The sequence below is a fragment of the Epinephelus fuscoguttatus genome, linkage group LG20, assembly GCF_011397635.1.
Source record: "Epinephelus fuscoguttatus linkage group LG20, E.fuscoguttatus.final_Chr_v1".
Taxonomy (NCBI): Eukaryota; Metazoa; Chordata; class Actinopteri; order Perciformes; family Serranidae; genus Epinephelus; species Epinephelus fuscoguttatus.
The window spans coordinates 36474328-36491957 of NC_064771.1; the positions used below are offsets into that span (position 1 = coordinate 36474328).

General features: G+C 40.9%; 1 protein-coding gene across 2 annotated transcripts; it reads left to right on the forward strand.

The window, feature by feature from the left end:
• The first annotated feature begins 5617 nt into the window (after positions 1 to 5617).
• LOC125880648 (Krueppel homolog 1-like) lies at positions 5618 to 16984 on the forward strand. Of its 2 annotated transcripts, XM_049563303.1 has the most exons (5): positions 5618 to 5914; positions 9410 to 9511; positions 10709 to 10810; positions 12858 to 13105; positions 14494 to 16984. In XM_049563303.1, the coding sequence occupies exons 1-5, from the start codon at positions 5697 to 5699 to the stop codon at positions 15669 to 15671; spliced, it is 1848 nt and encodes a 615-aa protein (XP_049419260.1). In that variant the 5' UTR covers positions 5618 to 5696; the 3' UTR covers positions 15672 to 16984. The 2 variants fall into 2 exon arrangements, with proteins under 2 accessions (XP_049419260.1, XP_049419261.1); XM_049563304.1 differs by lacking the exon at positions 10709 to 10810.
• Positions 16985 to 17630: the final 646 nt, after the last annotated feature.

Below are 17630 nucleotides of genomic sequence, written 5' to 3' on the forward strand. Positions count from 1 at the left end.
TCATGATAATTTCCCTTGTCTTTTATCATATCATTGTCTTGTCTGTCTTTTGTCCTGATGTAAAAAGAGGAAAAATGTGCCATTTGTCAGAGGGAAGGGAAAGTGTTTTCTTAATATCTGATAAATATTTATTACTAGGAATGACAACATGTAGTAGATCTGTACTGGTGGAAACAAAATTGAATATTAAGATCTGACATAAAGTTATATACCTCAATATAAAACGCACATTTAATTTAATGTCTAATTAATACATACTTTAAATGAACTGATCCAGTCAGGTGGCACAGTGGCTCAACAGGTAAACATCCCTAGTTTTTAGGTGGTCATAGAAAAGAATTTGAAGAGATTACAGTTGTTACAAAGGGTGTCCTAGTATTAATACATTTAACAAAGAGAAAAATCTGTAAACACAGTTAAATATCCACATCCGAAAACAATATTTTGGCACATCAAAACAAGAAGCAGGAACAATTGACCACACTCCTTTTATGAGTTATATTCACACTTCAGTTACGGCACAAAACCGCCAGTTCATACAGTAAAAACAAAAACAAAGAAGTAATGAGTGGAAACGGGAGAAATCACTGTTGAATAATAATAAGGTTAAATATTTTTTAGACAGGTCGGTACGGTGGTGTGGTGGTTAGCACTCTCGCCTCACAGCAAGAGGGTTGCCGGTTCGATCCCGGGCGTGGGAGCCCTTCTGTGTGGAGTTTGCATTTTCTCCCCATGTCAGCGTGGGTTCTCTCCGGGCACTCCGGCTTCCTCCCACAGTCCAAAGACATGCAGATTGGGGACTAGGTTAATTGGTAACTCTAAATTGTCCGTAGGTGTGAATGTGAGCGTGAATGGTTGTGTCTCTATGTGTCAGCCCTGCGATAGTCTGGCGACCTGTCCAGGGTGTACCCTGCCTCTCACCCAGTGTCAGCTGGGATAGGCTCCAGCCCCCCCGTGACCCTCAAGAGGATGAAGCGGTTAGAAGATGAATGAATGAATGAATTTTTTAGACAATTTAAAACCAGTTTAATTAATGAATACTTGAAATAAGACAAAAAGCACAGTGCCCAGCAAAAATGACAACATAACGTAGACACAAATCATACAGAATTTAGTGGAAAACCTTATTTTGGAGTCTGTATCAGCCTCAGGTCTGACAGTATTTAGTTGATCAGTGTTGAACCAAGGCTCAACGTGCATCTCTGCAGCTTCGCTTATTACTACTGCTCTCAACAAAACACGTGTGTTTTTTTACTTGATCGCACTGAAAGAAGATGATTTCCTTCCTGTGCAGACAACCAAGTGTTGGCTCATGTATTTCACTAAATTCACGAAACTTTTTTTTACAAACTGAGCAGCTGAAATTTTTTCTTTTGTATGAACTCTTGAGTGTTTGGTCACTTTTGAACATTTTGAGAATGTTTTACCACAGACAGTGCAACTGAAGGGTTTCTCCCCTGTGTGGTCTCCAGTGTCTTTCTGCAGGTGTCCCCTGTGGTCAAAGCTTCCAGCACATTCAGATGAGCTAAATTAAGTTTTTCCAGATTTACATCCCATATCACTGACAGGTACTTCAGTGTTTTTTACAGAGTTTAAACCTGATGGAGGTTCTCTGGTCTCCTCCCAGTCATCACTGTCTTCAGTCTCAGAAGAGGCTCCAGTCCTTCACAGTTGTTTCCATCAGCTTCTGTCTCCACCTGGTCAGTTTGTCTTTGTTGAAGCTGTGAGGACTGAGCTTTCTCTTCATCCTCGTCTTCACTCTTCATAGACAGGAGTGAATGTGAACTTGAGTTCCTCCTGTTCCTCTTTAATGTGTGGGGACTCTGGGTCCTCCTGCGCCAGACTGGAGCTCCACTCCTGCTGCTCAGGGGGAACCTCTTCTTTAACCGCCAACAGCTGCTGGATGTGTGTGGAGAGTAATGAAATACAGACACACGGATTAGAATGTTTTAATTCCACGTTAGCAGGGTTTGGCATTTCTCAGCTGGGTTGTCAGCGGGAGCCGAATTATCCACAGAGGTCTCCTCCTCTCCAAAACAAACGGACTGGTTTATACAGTCCAGCTGAAAACATTAGTCCATTATCAAATTAGGGGATTGACAGAAAATTAATGTGAACTATTTGATGGTTGAATTCATTTTTCTTGTAAAAACATTTCATGGCTCCAGCGTCACTAACTTTTCCTTTGAATAATGTTGATGTACTTGTTAGGGATGTATGATAATATCAACATGTCATCAGTATCGCCCAATATTGGCTTGTAATAAACTATTAGAATCAGCCAACATGCTTTTTCTTATTTTGCACTATGAATGAATTTTACATACGTTGAGGAATTGTATTTCATGTCTCCATCTGCTGGTGGGCCGTCACAATAAGAGTATGTATGTATGATATGATGTTTATTCCACTACAGAAGAGACCTGATGATCACTGAAATTAAGTAAGGAAAAAAAAGCGGATATATTGATATCGGCCAAATAAGTTGTTATACATCTGCATATCAGGTTCCAACAAAAAGTCCAATATCATGCATCCCTAGTATCAGTAATAATGTTAATAATTGTAATATATTTGTAATGATGTTGAGGTTAAACAAAATTTATTTTTGGGAACCAAACAATTAGTCAGTTAACCACCCTGAGCAAATTGTTGTGATTTCTTTCAAAAACACAAAAAGAAAACAATGGGCAACAAAGGCAGAAATGACCCCGAAAATTGCAAGAAATTAGTAAAAAATTAAAACAAGAAAATTACCAAAAAAACCCACAACAAATTAATAAGTAAATAAAAAGAAAAAAGGTCAAAACAAACACACAAGGAAATGACCTAGAAAAAGTGCTTAAAAATGATTTAAAAAATAAAATAAATCTGTAATGTCATAATAATGTTTATTACTATAGTTTTCCCCTAGCTTTTTTAAATATAATTTTCTGAATCCACTATTTTTTGCAATTTGTTGGACACTTCTTATCAAGTTGCACATTGCCTTTTTTTCCCCCATGTTTTTGAGAGGAATCGCTCCCATAGCTCAGGATTCAACCATTTAAATACTTGCTGAAGGTGTCTAAAAGCTGCACAAGAAAAGTGATGTCGCTCCAAGTTTCAAAGGGTTAATAGAGCAAATAAACAAAAAATAATAATGAAAATAACTGTTCAAACTGAGCTCCACCTCCTGATGATCTGCGTGAAGGAAAGAGTGGGATTCAACGGGGAACAAATGGTTTTCAACAAGACCTGGTAGCTGGAACAGACCCCTTTGAGTGGACTCCTCACAGCTCACAGATCTTCACTCTCTCTATGGTGTCTCGAAAATTAAAAACAAAAACCCACACACACATTTTACATTAATAAATGAAAAATAAATTAATAAATAATTAGTTTTGAAAATAATAATTCTTGAATCTGAATTGATCCACTGAAGCCAGTCGGACTAATCGATAACAGAAAGTTGGAGCCAACTAATCTTATCTTACTATAGAATGATGAAAACTGTGTGTGTGTGTGTGTGTGTGTGTGTGTCTGTTCCATGTTTTTCTCCTCACTGACTTGGTCAATCCATGTGAAATTTGGCACAGTGGTAGAGGGTCATGGGAGGATGCCAATGAAGCAATATTACATCAATTGGCCAAAGGGGGGCGCTATAGCAACCCATTGAAATGTCAAACTTTGAATGGGCATATCTCATGCCCCGTATGTGGTAGAGACATGAAACTTTGCACAGAGATGCCTCTCCTCATGAGGAACACATTTGCCTCAAGAACCCATAACTTCCGCTTATATAGATTTTCCACCATTTTGAATTTTTTGAAAAACACTTCAAATGGATCTCTTCCTAGGAAGTTTGAGCGATCTGCATGAAACTGGGTGAACATAATCTAGGGAGCAATATCTAAAGTTCCCTCTTGGCAAAAGTTGGAAAACTTACTCAAACTGAGCTTCTATAAGGCAATGAATATTGCGGAGGGCGTGGCTCATCACATAAAGGTGTAGAACATCTCAAGGGTTTCACCCATCACCACGCAACTTTGTAGGCATGTGACCACACATAATCTGAGGGGACCCCTCCATTATTGAGCCCATCAAACAAAATGGGGGCGCTAGAGAGCTCATTTCTTATCTAGGCCTAACCGCCATATGGATTTTTACTAAACTTGGTAGATATGTAGAACAGGACGCCTCAAGGTGACTGGAGAAATTTAACTCTAATTGGCAACTGGATGGCGCTATAACAACAGAAAAATGCTTCAAAATGGCTAAAATGCGACCGATCGCTGTGGCTCCCCCTGTGGACCAATGTTGGTGTTGTTTCTAATGTTTGGTATGACTAAGTCATGGTATGGTATGCTGTACATAATCACGGAAACTGTCAGTGTGTCATTCTGTCAGTCAGTCATTCTGTCTGTCCCACGTTTTTCTACTCACTGATGTGGTCAATCTATGTGAAACTGCACATAGGCATTGAGGACTGGCATAGGTAGAAGGTGACAAAGCTACCAATGGCTATGGACTAGTAGTAATTGTATTATCATGGCATGTTAAAAGTTCATCCACCAGGCATAGTGTGGCATATTATTTATTATTCACCATAAATACTTTGAATGAGTGACCTGTTGTATTTTTGATTGACGGGAGAGTGTAAGCCTCTGATTGGCCAAATCAAAAAATGATTGAGAGATACCACGCCTCAACAAAGTCCAGTCTGCAGAGACACCCTTCTCCATATTCCCTTGTCACATTTTCTGAATTTATTTATATTCTGTGGGTTGAACGGAAAGCTTTGGCGGGTCAGATTTGGGCCAGGGGCCACCAGTTGACAATTCTTAGTACAGGCAAAGGTTTTTTTCCCCATTTTTTTGGGTCCAAAACACTTTATTTATAACAAAGAGGTGTACAACAATTGCCAAGAAAAAAAAAAATCATGTCAGGGGTATTGCAAGTCCAGAGTTCAAAGACAGTGCATGTCCTTTAAATTGTTCAATTTAGCTTTTTGTTCTTCACATCTACTACTGTACTAAGGTACCATACTGCTTGAGTTCAACAATACATCGGCTAAAGAAGCGTTTGGAGTTTTGATTTATAGAAATTGAATTTTAGCAAGAATGATCAGAAGCTGAACAGTGTAGCATTGCTATCCATCCCATAGAAGACAAAATATAACATCACATCAGATCCATTAATCTGTTCATTAGGGCTCATTTTCCTATTTCTAAAGTCTGGAGTGTCTGTTGAATAAATGAAATACTGTTTCTCTATCTGAACTACAAAAAGCACAAAATCTACATTCTGGTACAGGCAAGTCTGTCCAAGATGGAGGCGTCGGTGGTTTAGTGGACAGAGCAGGTGCCCCATGCACAAGGCCTTTGCTGCAGTGGGTCAGGTTCAATTCCAGCCTGTGGCCCTTTGCTGCATGTCATTCTCTCTCTCTCTCTCTCTCTCCCCCTTCACGCTTAGCTATCCTGTTAATTAAAGGCAAAAAAGCTCCCAAAAATATCTTTTAAAAAAGTCTCTGGGGAAAGTTTTTAGATTTCTGAGTAGAGTCTTTCTCCTCCCAGCAGGTGGCGGTAATGCAACAATTCGGGTACAGCCCATTAAAATACCAACGACGAAGAAGAAAGAGCCGGAAGTGCCTGGCGATGCGCTGCTGGTGGCTAACCACTTTGTTATGAGAAGTTTGAGAACCTAAATTTTGGCAAATGGAGGATCATACTTATTATTTAGCAGAAGAGAAGGCGAAGGAGCGGGAACTGTCACCGTCACGGAAGCAGAAACACGAAGAAGCGAAACGGAACCGGGACAGACGGCGGCAGAAAACAAGGGTTAACATCGGTGTGGCCTTTCCTAAATGGAAATCTCTGATGAGGGAAAAATGTTTTCAAAGTGACGCTGACGTTGCCTGTTTTCTGCTGGAAAGGTAAATTAACCCAGCGACATGTAAATACATTTTATTCATCAACAGAATCATTTTCACAGCTGAACCAGTGTTGAAAATATCAAAGTCTGAACGTTTCCAGGGTTTTACTTTTGTGTTTATGATCCCAAGATGAATTTATGTGTGTTGTTTGGTCCCAAAAGAGGCGGTGACGTCACTGAGATCAGCCCTCAGCTGCTGCATATTGCTGCCAGTGAAGTGTAGAGAAGATGCTTTGGAGCTCATGTGAGCTGTGGCTGTTTTCATTGTTTGTCTGCTGTGAACAAAGGTGGAGTCTGACTGAAGACATGTCAGAGGTTGTGTTGGTTACTAACAGCCTCCAGTAATGGACACAAGGAGGACTCTGTGTTCAGATTTCTGGAGATTTAAATAACTGATACACTTGTAGCACGTTGTTCATCCTTATGCAGAAGACCCAGATACACTTTGTTGCTTTAAAGGTTTAGTGTGTGCAATTTATGGGTATCTAATAGTGAACATTGCTGATTGCAAGTAGCTGAAATTTCTCTTGGTTAGAGTTCCTTCAGTGTTAATTCTTTAGGAGCCCAGTTGTCCACAGACGTCTTGTCCTCTCCAACACAAACAGACCAGGGACCATATTCACAAAGCCTTCCACAGCCAAGAGATGCCAGTGACGAAATTCTAAGAAAATTCTTAAAACTGTGACAATTTCTTAGATTTTCCCCTTAAAGTTAAGACTAGGTCCTTGTAAAGATAGAAGTTATCCACAGAGCGTCTCAGACCTTTAAAGAGTGGAGGAGGACTGTTAAGAGGTTTAAGAGTTTCTGAATTAGAGGAGAAAATGGTGGAAACACAAAGCTACAGATTGGATGTTGCAGGAATAATATGTGTGGTTGATGTCATCAGGGATACACACACACATTTCACACCAGAAGTAAAATAATCACAACACTGAGATGTTTGTAAAACTGGAAAAATGCATCAGAGCAGCAGTGATGAGTTTAGTCTGTCTCAACCTTCCATCAGCACAGTGATCACACTAACAGTGACACTTTCACATCCAGCAGTTCATTTCATTTCCACTGGGTGTCCTCACCTTAGGGGCGTGTCTCTGACAACCAATCACACATGTTAAAAGTAAATAAGTAAATCTTTATCTATATATCACCTTTCACAGCTCGAAGTCACAAAGTGCTTCACAATAAATATACAAACAGTTAAATAGATAGAAAACACAGCAAGTACAAACAGCAAAAAATACAGTGCAACCAAAACACAATCTATATACAATCCATATAATTACTTACAATTGTCCAAACGCCTGCCTAAAAAGGTGAGTCTTCAATTGTATCTTAAAAATGTGGACAGAGGCTGAGGATCTCAGGTCCAAGGGCAAGGAGTTCCAAAGCTTTGGGGCCACGGATTGAAAAGCTCGGTCACCTTGAGTTTTCAGCCTTGTCCGAGGCACAACCAGGAGCCCCTGGTTAGAATCCTATCCTATCCAATCCTGCTTTATTTATAAAGCGCTTTAAAACAACCACTGAGGTCCAAAAGAGCTGTACAGAGAAAATAAGAAGCACTATAAAATACACAATAGGTTGAAATGCACAATTTGCAAGACCTCAGAAGACCTCAGTGAGTGGTTGGAGATGTAAGGGTTGAGGAGCTCGCAAATGTAAGCGGGGGCTACTTTGTGTAGGGCTCTGTATGTCAGGACCAGGACCTTGAATTGGAACCTAAAGTGAACAGGAAGCCGGTGCAGGGATGCCAGGATGGGGGTGATATGGCAAGACTTATGTGACCGACTGAGCAACCTGGCAGTGGCATTTTGGACAAGCTGTAAACAGTCCAGAGATGTTTTACTGACGCAGGTGAACAGTGAATTGCAGCAGTCAAGCCGGGATGAAATAAATGCATGGATGGCCTTTTCCAGTTCTGAGTGTGAGACGATGGACCTGAGTATCGCAAGGTTTCTGAGGTGGAAGATGCATGAGCAGGATAGAGAATTAACATGTTTTTCAAACAACACGTTTTGGTCAAAAATTACCCCAAAGTTCCTGAGGACAGACCTGATGTTACGTGCCAGTGACCCCATGTGGTTGACCACCTTAGAGACCGTAGAGTCATCCGCAGTAATAAGAACCTCAGTCTTGTCTGCGTTTAGTTGGAGGAAGTTGTTTGCCATCCAGTTCTTAAAGGAATGCATCATATCTAGCAAAAGGGGCAACCATACCTCCTCATTAAGATAAAAGTTTCTGTCTCTTCCTTGCTCAGAGTCGCTCTGAGAACTTCACTAAATCATTCCTAAGCTCGCGCTCCTTACTAAAAGTTTTTAGGCTACGTTCGGAGCTCTCTGAGAGTGTTGGCAGAATGTTTGTGAATACGGCAGTTTCATGTTACAAATCAGGAGCCCCTTTTACACTGCCTCTTCAAATAGAGATGTACCGATGCCACTTTTTCCTTCCCGATACTGATTCCAATCCCTGAACCTTAGGTATCTGCCGATACCAAGTACCGATCTGATACCAGCGCGTAAAATAAAAATGGATGGGATATGAATTGTTGTATGTCTCAACTCCTAAAACTCTGTGTAAAATATTAAGAAATAAATACATAATAGTAGAATGAATGCCGTAAAACTTTTTATTATTATTATCCAGTGTTGACACAGATCAAGACACAGGTTAAAGTGCAGCCACACAGTTTGGTAAAATGACATTTTAAAGGCTACAGTAGAATGCTTTTTAAACTCCGCTCCGTTTCCGTTTCGTTTGACTGTAGCGTGCGTATGTGTAATGGCGTGAGGCATTACGTGGTATCGGATTGGTCATAGGCTGTACTCGCCGATACCCGATACCGCATTTTAGGCAGTATCGGAGGCATTTCCGATACTGGTATCGGTATCGGTACAACTCTATTTTCAAGTAGGGAATTTCATGCCATCATGCTGCCTCGTCGCTCTTAATGAAAGGTACAGTGGCTGAATGACGGGACAGAGTTGTCTCGCCTTTAAGCTCCTGTTCTGACAAATAGGGCTACACGCTCAGAGTGACCTACCAGTAGCGATAGATCTATCAGAACAGACAACTAGTTCTATAAATGTAAGTAAAAGTAGAGTATGTTGTTACGTCAGGTAGGACACATCCAACAGAATCAGCTACAACCTCTGTAAATGTGGTTAAAAGTATGTGCAGGTCCAGATTTTTTTTCTCGCCTCTTCAGTGCACTGTGTATGTGCAGTTTGTGTTGGTAGGTCATTCGGAGTGGGTAGCTCTATTTGTCAGAACACCGGCTTAGTAACATTAGGTATGTATTATCCAGGTTGTTGTCTATCCATGCCAAAGATCATGCCTGTAGTTGACCCGACAGTTGTTGAGTTGTTCTTGATTTATTTTGTTGTGTTTGTCGAGGGGAGCTGACCCTCGCAGCACCTCAGGACGTAACAGAATGTTCTACAGGTGTGTGTGACTGTGTCATGTAGCACTTATTGTCTTGTTCTTGTTGTTGTTCTTCCAGCTATGCCAGAAGTATCGCAGTACCGACTGCCATGAAGAGAAAATCTTTACAGGTCACAGCTCCAGCAGTGTCGAGCCTTGGAGCTTCTAGTGGGACAGAAAGGCAAGTCACATCGAAATATGTGCTATTCTAACATATGTTTGATCACAAAAATATCTTTTCACAGTCTGTTTATGAGTCGTTCAAAAGAAACGAAGGCTCGTCGTTTTTTTTTTCCATATAAAGTTTTAAAATTTGACATTTGTTTAGCAGCCCTAGTTGTTGTTGATTTTGTTTTTGTTGTTATTTATTCCCCCTTTTGTGCAAGAGAAACAAAGAAATCTTTACCATAGAAAAATAACTGTTTTAAAGTCATTCAGCCCCTCGTTGCACTTGAATGAGCACAAATTCAATCAAACTTATGAAACAACCTTTAATTTAACCTTTCACATGAAAAAAAACCTTTTTACATAACTGCTTCAAAAGCCTTTTTACCATTTATAAGGTATAATAAATCTCCCTTTAATATATATTTTATATTTCTGTGAAAAAATCAACAAATGCAGCCAAATCGAGCTGCAAAGTTTCATGGCTGGAGTCCTCCACGTCGGTGACAAGTGTGACGACGTGGTCAAAGGTTCCACTTGTGTCACTGATTTTCAAAATAAAATTAATTTCATCTTGATGATAGTGATTTAGATGTCAGAGTATTACACATATACTGCACATCTTTTACCTGTTACACAGCTTTTTGTGGGTTACCCATGGATACCTGACCTGGTGCAGGACTCTGACCTCTGTTAGCTGTTTATTCTGGCTACCAGCAGCTAACAGCTAACGCTAACTAGCTCTTCCCCCGCTGGTGTCAACACGGACTCGTGTTACAATCAACATTATGAGGGAAACAATAGGGTGCGTCCCTTGACCTGTCGATAGTGAATTTACTACTTATTTCATCATGATGGCATCCTGCAGAAGATCTCTGTTCATCCCAAACACATTTTTTTCGTCCCTGGGTCGATGGTTGCGTTGAGCCTTGGTTTTGAACCATAATAAAACTGATGTGACACAACAGTAAAACATTGGCCACTGCCACTGGTGAATGTCGTCTTATTTACAGATAGATTAATGACAGTCAACAAGACGAATATCGGCCGATAAATCGCTGCATTCTTGTTGAGCTGTTCTTGATTTGTTGTGGTGTGTGTGTCGAGGGGAGCCGACCCTCACAGCACCTCAGGACATAACAGAATGTTCTACAGGTGTGTGTGACTGTGTCATGTAGCACTTATTGTCTTGATCTTGCTGTTGTTCTTCCAGCAATGCGAGAAGTGTCGCAGCGCCGACTCCCATGAAGAAAAAACCTTTACATGTCACAGTTCCACCAGTGCCGAGCCTTGGAGCCTCTGGCGGCATAGAAAGGCAAGTCTTCACATTGAAATGATTGTGCCGTCCTAATATATGTTTGATTACAACAAATACTTTCAATTCAATTCAATTCAATTTTATTTATAAAGCCCAATATCACAAATCACAATTTGCCTCACAGGGCTTTACAGCATACGACATCCCTCTGTCCTTATGAGCCTCGCAGCAGATAGGGAAAAACTCCCCAAAAAAACCCCTTTAACGGGGAAAAAAAACGGTCGAAACCTCAGGAAGAGCAACTGAGGAGGGATCCCTCTTCCAGGACGGACAGACGTGCAATAGATGTCGTACTTTGCATGGACAGCCGCTGCTAAATGATTAGTGCCTCACTATTTGAGAGTCTTTCCATATGCAAGCAATGCTATCTTTAGATAAATCTGCCAGAGTTGAGGATGAGTGAGGATTATAAATGAACACCCCCAAACTCCCCCGATCATGTGACTCCTGCATGTATACAGTCAATCAGACCCAAACTGGCCGAGGCGCTCTGAGCATGCTCCACAGTTTCCGCCCCGGGCTTTGACCCGGAAGTCCAGTAGCATTAAATGTGTAAGAGAAGAAGAAGAAGCCGGTAACAACATGGAGAAATCTACATCCAGAGCCGTGACTTTTTGGATGGGCGGGGAGACACGATTCATTCTGTGTCAGCTGAAAGACTTAAATGTTTTAAAGTACATGGATGGGAGGAAACACAGAATGGCAACCGTTGGGTCTGTGACGTAAAACGGTCCATTACTAACAAGCTGAAAAGGGGACATATCTTCACCTATCGTCGCGGAGTCAGACATACTTTGGTCAATAAATCGATTCTGTTTTTTGGTCATTAGAAAGCGCAGCTGACAGAAACAAAGCCTCTGCTGCCGGTCTCGCCACTGAACTATTTCAACTGGGGATGCACTGAACTGTGAAATTCTGGGCTGATACAGATATTTAACTGGTTTCTGTGAAATTCATCTCAAATTCATGCTATATTTACATTCGTCTCATTTTCATGAAAGTGGCTCTCAAAAAGGTCTTGAGGGAGTTTCCTTAAAGTTTGCGAATGGTCAAGGTCACTGTGACCTCATCTGTCTCAATTTTGGTAAAGCAATACAAGAACACCTTAAGGAAATTCCTTGAATGAATCTGCTTTTACGTCCGGAACCTCTCGTCTACAACGGGATTGAGATGCGCCCACGTTGAGGACTTGGCTCAGATCCGAAGCCTCCTTAATGAATCTGATCCCGTTTGATTTGGTGGTGGGAACTTCTTGAGATCGCATGCCTTTGCTGACGTCAACCCCTGGACCTTCCGCATGGAAGACGAGTGCTCTATCCACTACACTAGGCAAAAACATGCACTTGGACTCAAGGATGAACTCATTCAAATTTGGTTGTAATAGGTCACTGTGATCTTGCTTTTGTCTCATTCTGGTGAACGCAATATCTCAAGAAGGCCTTCAGGGAATTTTCTGAAATTTTGCACATAAGTCATGAACTGATTCTGTGACCTTGCATCTCTCTCACTCTCAAGAACGCAGTGTCTCAATCCCTCAAATTTGTCACAAACATCACTTTGACCTCCTACCATATGATTTAGCCATAACTCCACTCCACATTTGCTAATTATGATGAACTTTCACACAAATATCTAACAGGATGAAATGATGAACCAATGACATTTTATATCCAAAAGGTCAAAGGTCAGCTTGACTGTGACATCATCATGTTTTAACGTCATATCTCAGGAACAGAAGGGGAGACATTTGGTCAGATACTGAATTGGTGACTCTAATCTTGAAACTGTGCTGATTGTATAGATCTTCTGTGTGTGAAGCATCCATGTTTTACAGAACATGTTTATTTGCAGCAACATCCAGATTTGAAGCATCATCGTCTACTGTCATGACTACATATGGTTTGGGGAGTCAAACAACCGCAAGGCGTTATTTCTAGTATTTACAATCAGTGTCTTGTATGCAAGTAATTATTCATTCCCATGTGCACTCAGGGTTGTTGTTGTTGTAAGAAATAACTGACAGGTTGGATCTGTGTAATTACAGGTTCGGACGGCTTTACAAGAGAAACGGTAAAATCTACAGCGTTTTGGCCCTGAAACCTGATAAAGCCATCGGATACCTCTCTGACTGGAAAACAAGGATTGTGAAGAGGAGGATCACAGGTGAAGAGGGGATGCCTCAGTGGAGGAACATTCAAACAGATGAAGAGCCCAGAAGACTGGATGTGATGCCCCCCACACCTGCAGCAGCCACATCAGGACTGGTCCAGACACCTGTCGGGACAGATTCAGGTAAGAGACACGCATTTGTGAGTATTTAAAGATAGCTTTGGTATTTTTCAACCTGGACCCTATTTCCCCCTGTGAATTTCTATTTTCACCACAGACAGGCTCAGATTGAGAGACTTTTGCTTAACAAGGCAATAGCAAACATATCTGATCAAGTGAAAGGTAAAGAGACGCTTAAGACACTTACAGTAACTATCTGAGCTGCGCTGTGTCCAAAATAACCACTTCTAATGGACATACAGTGACGCTGTTCGATTGCCCCGTGTGCTTCCATTGCAGCTCGTTCCGCGGCTGCTGGCTCCGTCAGTACTGGACCAATTTCCAGAATTGTTGTTCACATCAGTCTCTTTGACCAGTTTACACAGGAAAATAGGGTCAAGGTTGAAAAATGTTGCAGTTATTCTTTTTAGTTCGGTAAAAGTAAAAGTACACATCATGCAGAATGGCTGATTTGAGAATAATCTTTATGTTATTGGATTATAATTATTGCTGCATTAATGAGGATGTAGGCATGTTATTATTATTATTATTCAGATATTTAGAAATTTGGTGCAATTATTTTGGTGGATTGCATCACATAACAGAGCTGAGGATCATCAGGAATCATCACCGATCTCACTGAGTTCAAGTGATGATACTAGAGATTAGAGCTGCCCCCAATAGTCGACCAAATGTTAGTCGACCAGAAAGGTCATTAGTTGGCAAAATTTCATCGGTCACTTAGTCGCAGAAAAAACAAAACGTGAAACTCTATCAGGAGCTGCACCTTGTCAAAATAAATCCAAACCTATATGACTGGACCATGTGTGACTTTACTTTGAAAGGACAGACACAGGAAGTGTCCACGCTCAGCAGTCAGACAGGAGTCAGGTTAATCTCCAGGGCTGGTACCTGCGGTTATTCCACAGGCTAGTTAATAACATGTCGGGCAGGAAATCCAAAGTGTGGGATCATTTTGAGAAGGTGAAGGACGAACCCAAGGTGATATGTAAACTCATCTTCATTGGTCGACTACAAACATGACGTATCATGTGAAACATGGAAGTAGCTACTTGCCCATTAGCCCACAGCGTCATTAACAGGCGGCTCGCTCAGTGTGTGACGTGCACTTGGAGATAAAATATAGGCCTATATTAATGAAGGTTCATTAGTACGGTTTGTATTTCTCTGTAATGTAGCACAGTGTTAACAATGTTACTGATACTATTCTTTCTCACACCTTCAACTCAAACCACCAAAATATATCATTTAATCATTACATTCATATCAGAAACATGCAGGAGACTAGTCCACTGATGGACCCTGATGACCACTGGGAACATTCTTAGTCAGGGGGGCAGGCCAGAGATATCAGTGTGAAGTCACAGTTGTCCATAATGTGCTCCCTGCAGATGTCCAGCAGCTGTCAGTGATTCAAGATGTTCTCCCCGAGAGGAACCCCAGCCTGGACCAGGAGAACCCAGAGCCCCTCCATATTAAAGAGGAGCAGGAGGACCCAGAACCCCTCCACATCAAAGAGGAGCAGGAGGACCCAGGGCCCCTCCACATCAAAGAGGAGCAGGAGGACCCAGGGCCCCTCCACATTAAAGAGGAGCAGGAGGAAGTGTGGAGCAGTCCAGAGGGAGAGCAGCTCAGTGGGCTGGAGGAGGCTGATATCACCAGGTTGACTTCTGTTACTGTGAAGAGTGAAGATGATGAAGAGAAACCTCAGTCCTCACTGCTTCATCAGAGCCAAACGGAGGACAGCAGAGACACAGAGTGTCCAACCAGCAGCTCAGCTACGCAGATAAAAACAGAAACTGATGGAGAGGACTGTGGAGGATCAGAACCAGCCAGAAACCTTGATCCACATGGTCATTCACAACCAAATACTGATGATGAGAAGGCATCAGACTCTTCTGAGACTGAAGACAGTGACATTGATTGGCAGGAACCCATGTCAGATTCTGGGTCTGAGACTGAAGACGGTGTCAGTGGTTGGAAGGAGACCAGGACAGCTGAGTCTGCTGTAAATGTTCTGAAATATAAAGAAGACCCTGTAAGTGATGACGGATGTGACGCTGGCAAAAAATCCTTCAGCTTCTTTGACTGTACTAAACGATGTTACCACAGAGGGTTTCTGCAGAGACACATGAAATCTCATTTTGGAAAAAGGTCCTCCAGATGTTCGGTCAGTAAGAAATGTTTTAGAGTGGAACAAAAAGTAGATTCACAGAGGAGCGACGACACAGAAGAGAAACTATTTGGTTGTGATGTTTGTGGGAAAAAAATTAGACAAAAGGGACATTTAAAGACACATATGAGAATTCACACAGGAGAGAAACCATTTCAGTGTAATTGTTGTGGAACAAGATTTGGACTTCTGAGTCATTGGCTGTCACACATGAGAAGCCACATTGGAGAGAAACCATTCGAATGTGATTTCTGTGGGAAAAGATTCCGACTACAGCGTAGCTGCAGGTCACATATGAAAGTTCACACAGGAGAGAAACCGTTTGGTTGTGATGTTTGTGAGAAAAGATTCTCAGCACAGGGAAATCTGAAGAGACACATGAAAGTCCACACGTGACAGTAACTGTTCTTTTCAGTTTGTGAACAATTAAAAGACATTTCGCACCAATGCGATGTGGAAATATGGAAAATCCATGTGTGAATATTCTGTATGTCATTGTCTACTATGCAGACTGGGTCCAGTGCAAATAATCGGTGTTGCAGTGTTATGTTTTTGTTTTGATGTTAACTGCACAACACATGCATCTAAAGTGTTAGACCGAGTTTAAGGCCTGCGTCGCTTCAAGAAACTCAAGCCTACGATATAGCACTTAATATTACCATGACCTTAATGACTGAGAAAGTTCTCCGAGACAACACAATAACTAACCAGACCCCAAATTTGATGCTTGCTGTCATGTCTTGCCCCAGCCTGTGATCAACATAACACGTTAGTGAGTGTATAACAACATGTCATATCATCATGTTCCAGCTGCTGGGCAATCTTCAACCATAAGTTCTCCATAATTTGATTGTTGAGGTAGTTGTTGCGGTGTTTGATGTAGAATGTCGCGTGTTGAGAAACCAAATAGATAAGATGTTCCCTTATCTTGGCAGCAAGCTAGCTGTGACCTGGATATTTAACATCAGCTGGAACAAAAGACTTTATTAGTCAAACATATTTGCGCAGGCAGGAAACCACTGAAGTCGAGATCTGTTTTGCAGGGCTGTGCATTGGGGATGCACAATAATACTGGCACGTCATCGATATCAGACGATATGGGCTTTAAGATGAACAGATCAGAATCAGCCAACATGCTTTTTCTTATTTTGCACAATGAATGAATATTACATACATTGAAATGTATTGTATTTCATGTCTCCATCTGCTGGAGGGCCGTCACGATAAGAGTATGAATGTGTAATATGATGTTAATTCTACCACAGAAGAGAATTGATGATCACTGACATTAGGTGGGGAAAAGAAGATATGTCGATATTGGTATCGGTTATTGACCAAATGAGTTCTTATTTATTGGCATATCAGATATTGGTAAAGAATCCATTATTGTGCATCCCTGGTGTGCATGAATTCACAAGAAGCCACCAAATTAGTTTTTAATACATTTCAGTAAAAGTTATTGTGTGTAACAGCTTTATTTACGTAAGTGTGTTAGTGAGAACCACGGCTGTTTTCATCATCGTTATTTTATTTTTGTCTTTCTCTTGTGTTTGGTTTAAAATGTGTGAAACGTTAAAGTTGTGTAAATGCAGGGATCAAACAAGGTGCTTGAATTTTTAGGGGGGAAAAAATCACATATATTGTTTCACCTTGAAAACTCATTTTATAACAAAGTGCTGAAGAAGTGTTTGAAATTCAAATGAACCACACAACAGTGTCATTCTGACCAACATTTTGTATTCATTATTAAAATGCTTGGAATCAGAAATCAGTCACTTTTCTTTTTTTTTTTTTAATGTCCAGCAAATAATGTGAAGAAGCAGCAGGTGTGCCAGGCAGAGCTGGAGGTGAGAAGTGGGGCAGAGTCATGCAAAAGTTTTTTTGAGGGAAAAAGGAAAAAATTTCAAAATGGTGTATTTAAATATTTCTGCATACTGGGGCCCCTGAACAGTCTTTAAATTTCATACATTGGGTTTGACTTAAAAACTGAGAGTTGACAACCATATACTCTTTACACTATTTCAGTTAGACCAGTTTTCGAAAGTCACCTCAAGATTTAATTAATAAATGAAGAAAATTAATTATTTGTTTACTCCTGATTTGATCGTGTGATCAATACCTTGCAGTAATCTCGTCAATCAGTGTTTAATGTAACTTTTCTCTAATCATCGATTTGGGGTTACTTTTTTGGCCCGTGACTACCTCTGCTTTCCAAAATAAGAAAACAAGGTCTTAACACGGAATAGATACGAAATACATGTAGAAATATGATTAATTGGATTATATTTGCAGGAAGTATAAGAATGTAAAGTATAAAATAATATATATATAATATTCAAAGATCCAATTTTCTCC

Coding starts and splice junctions, on each gene's coding strand:
- LOC125880648 (XM_049563303.1), top strand. CDS start 5,697: ATGGAGGATCATACTTATTATTTAGCAGAAGAGAAGGCGAAGGAGCGG. Junction 9,512..10,708: donor GCTTCTAGTGGGACAGAAAG/GCAAGTCACATC, acceptor TTGTTCTTCCAG/CAATGCGAGAAGTGTCGCAG. Junction 10,811..12,857: donor GCCTCTGGCGGCATAGAAAG/GCAAGTCTTCAC, acceptor GTGTAATTACAG/GTTCGGACGGCTTTACAAGA.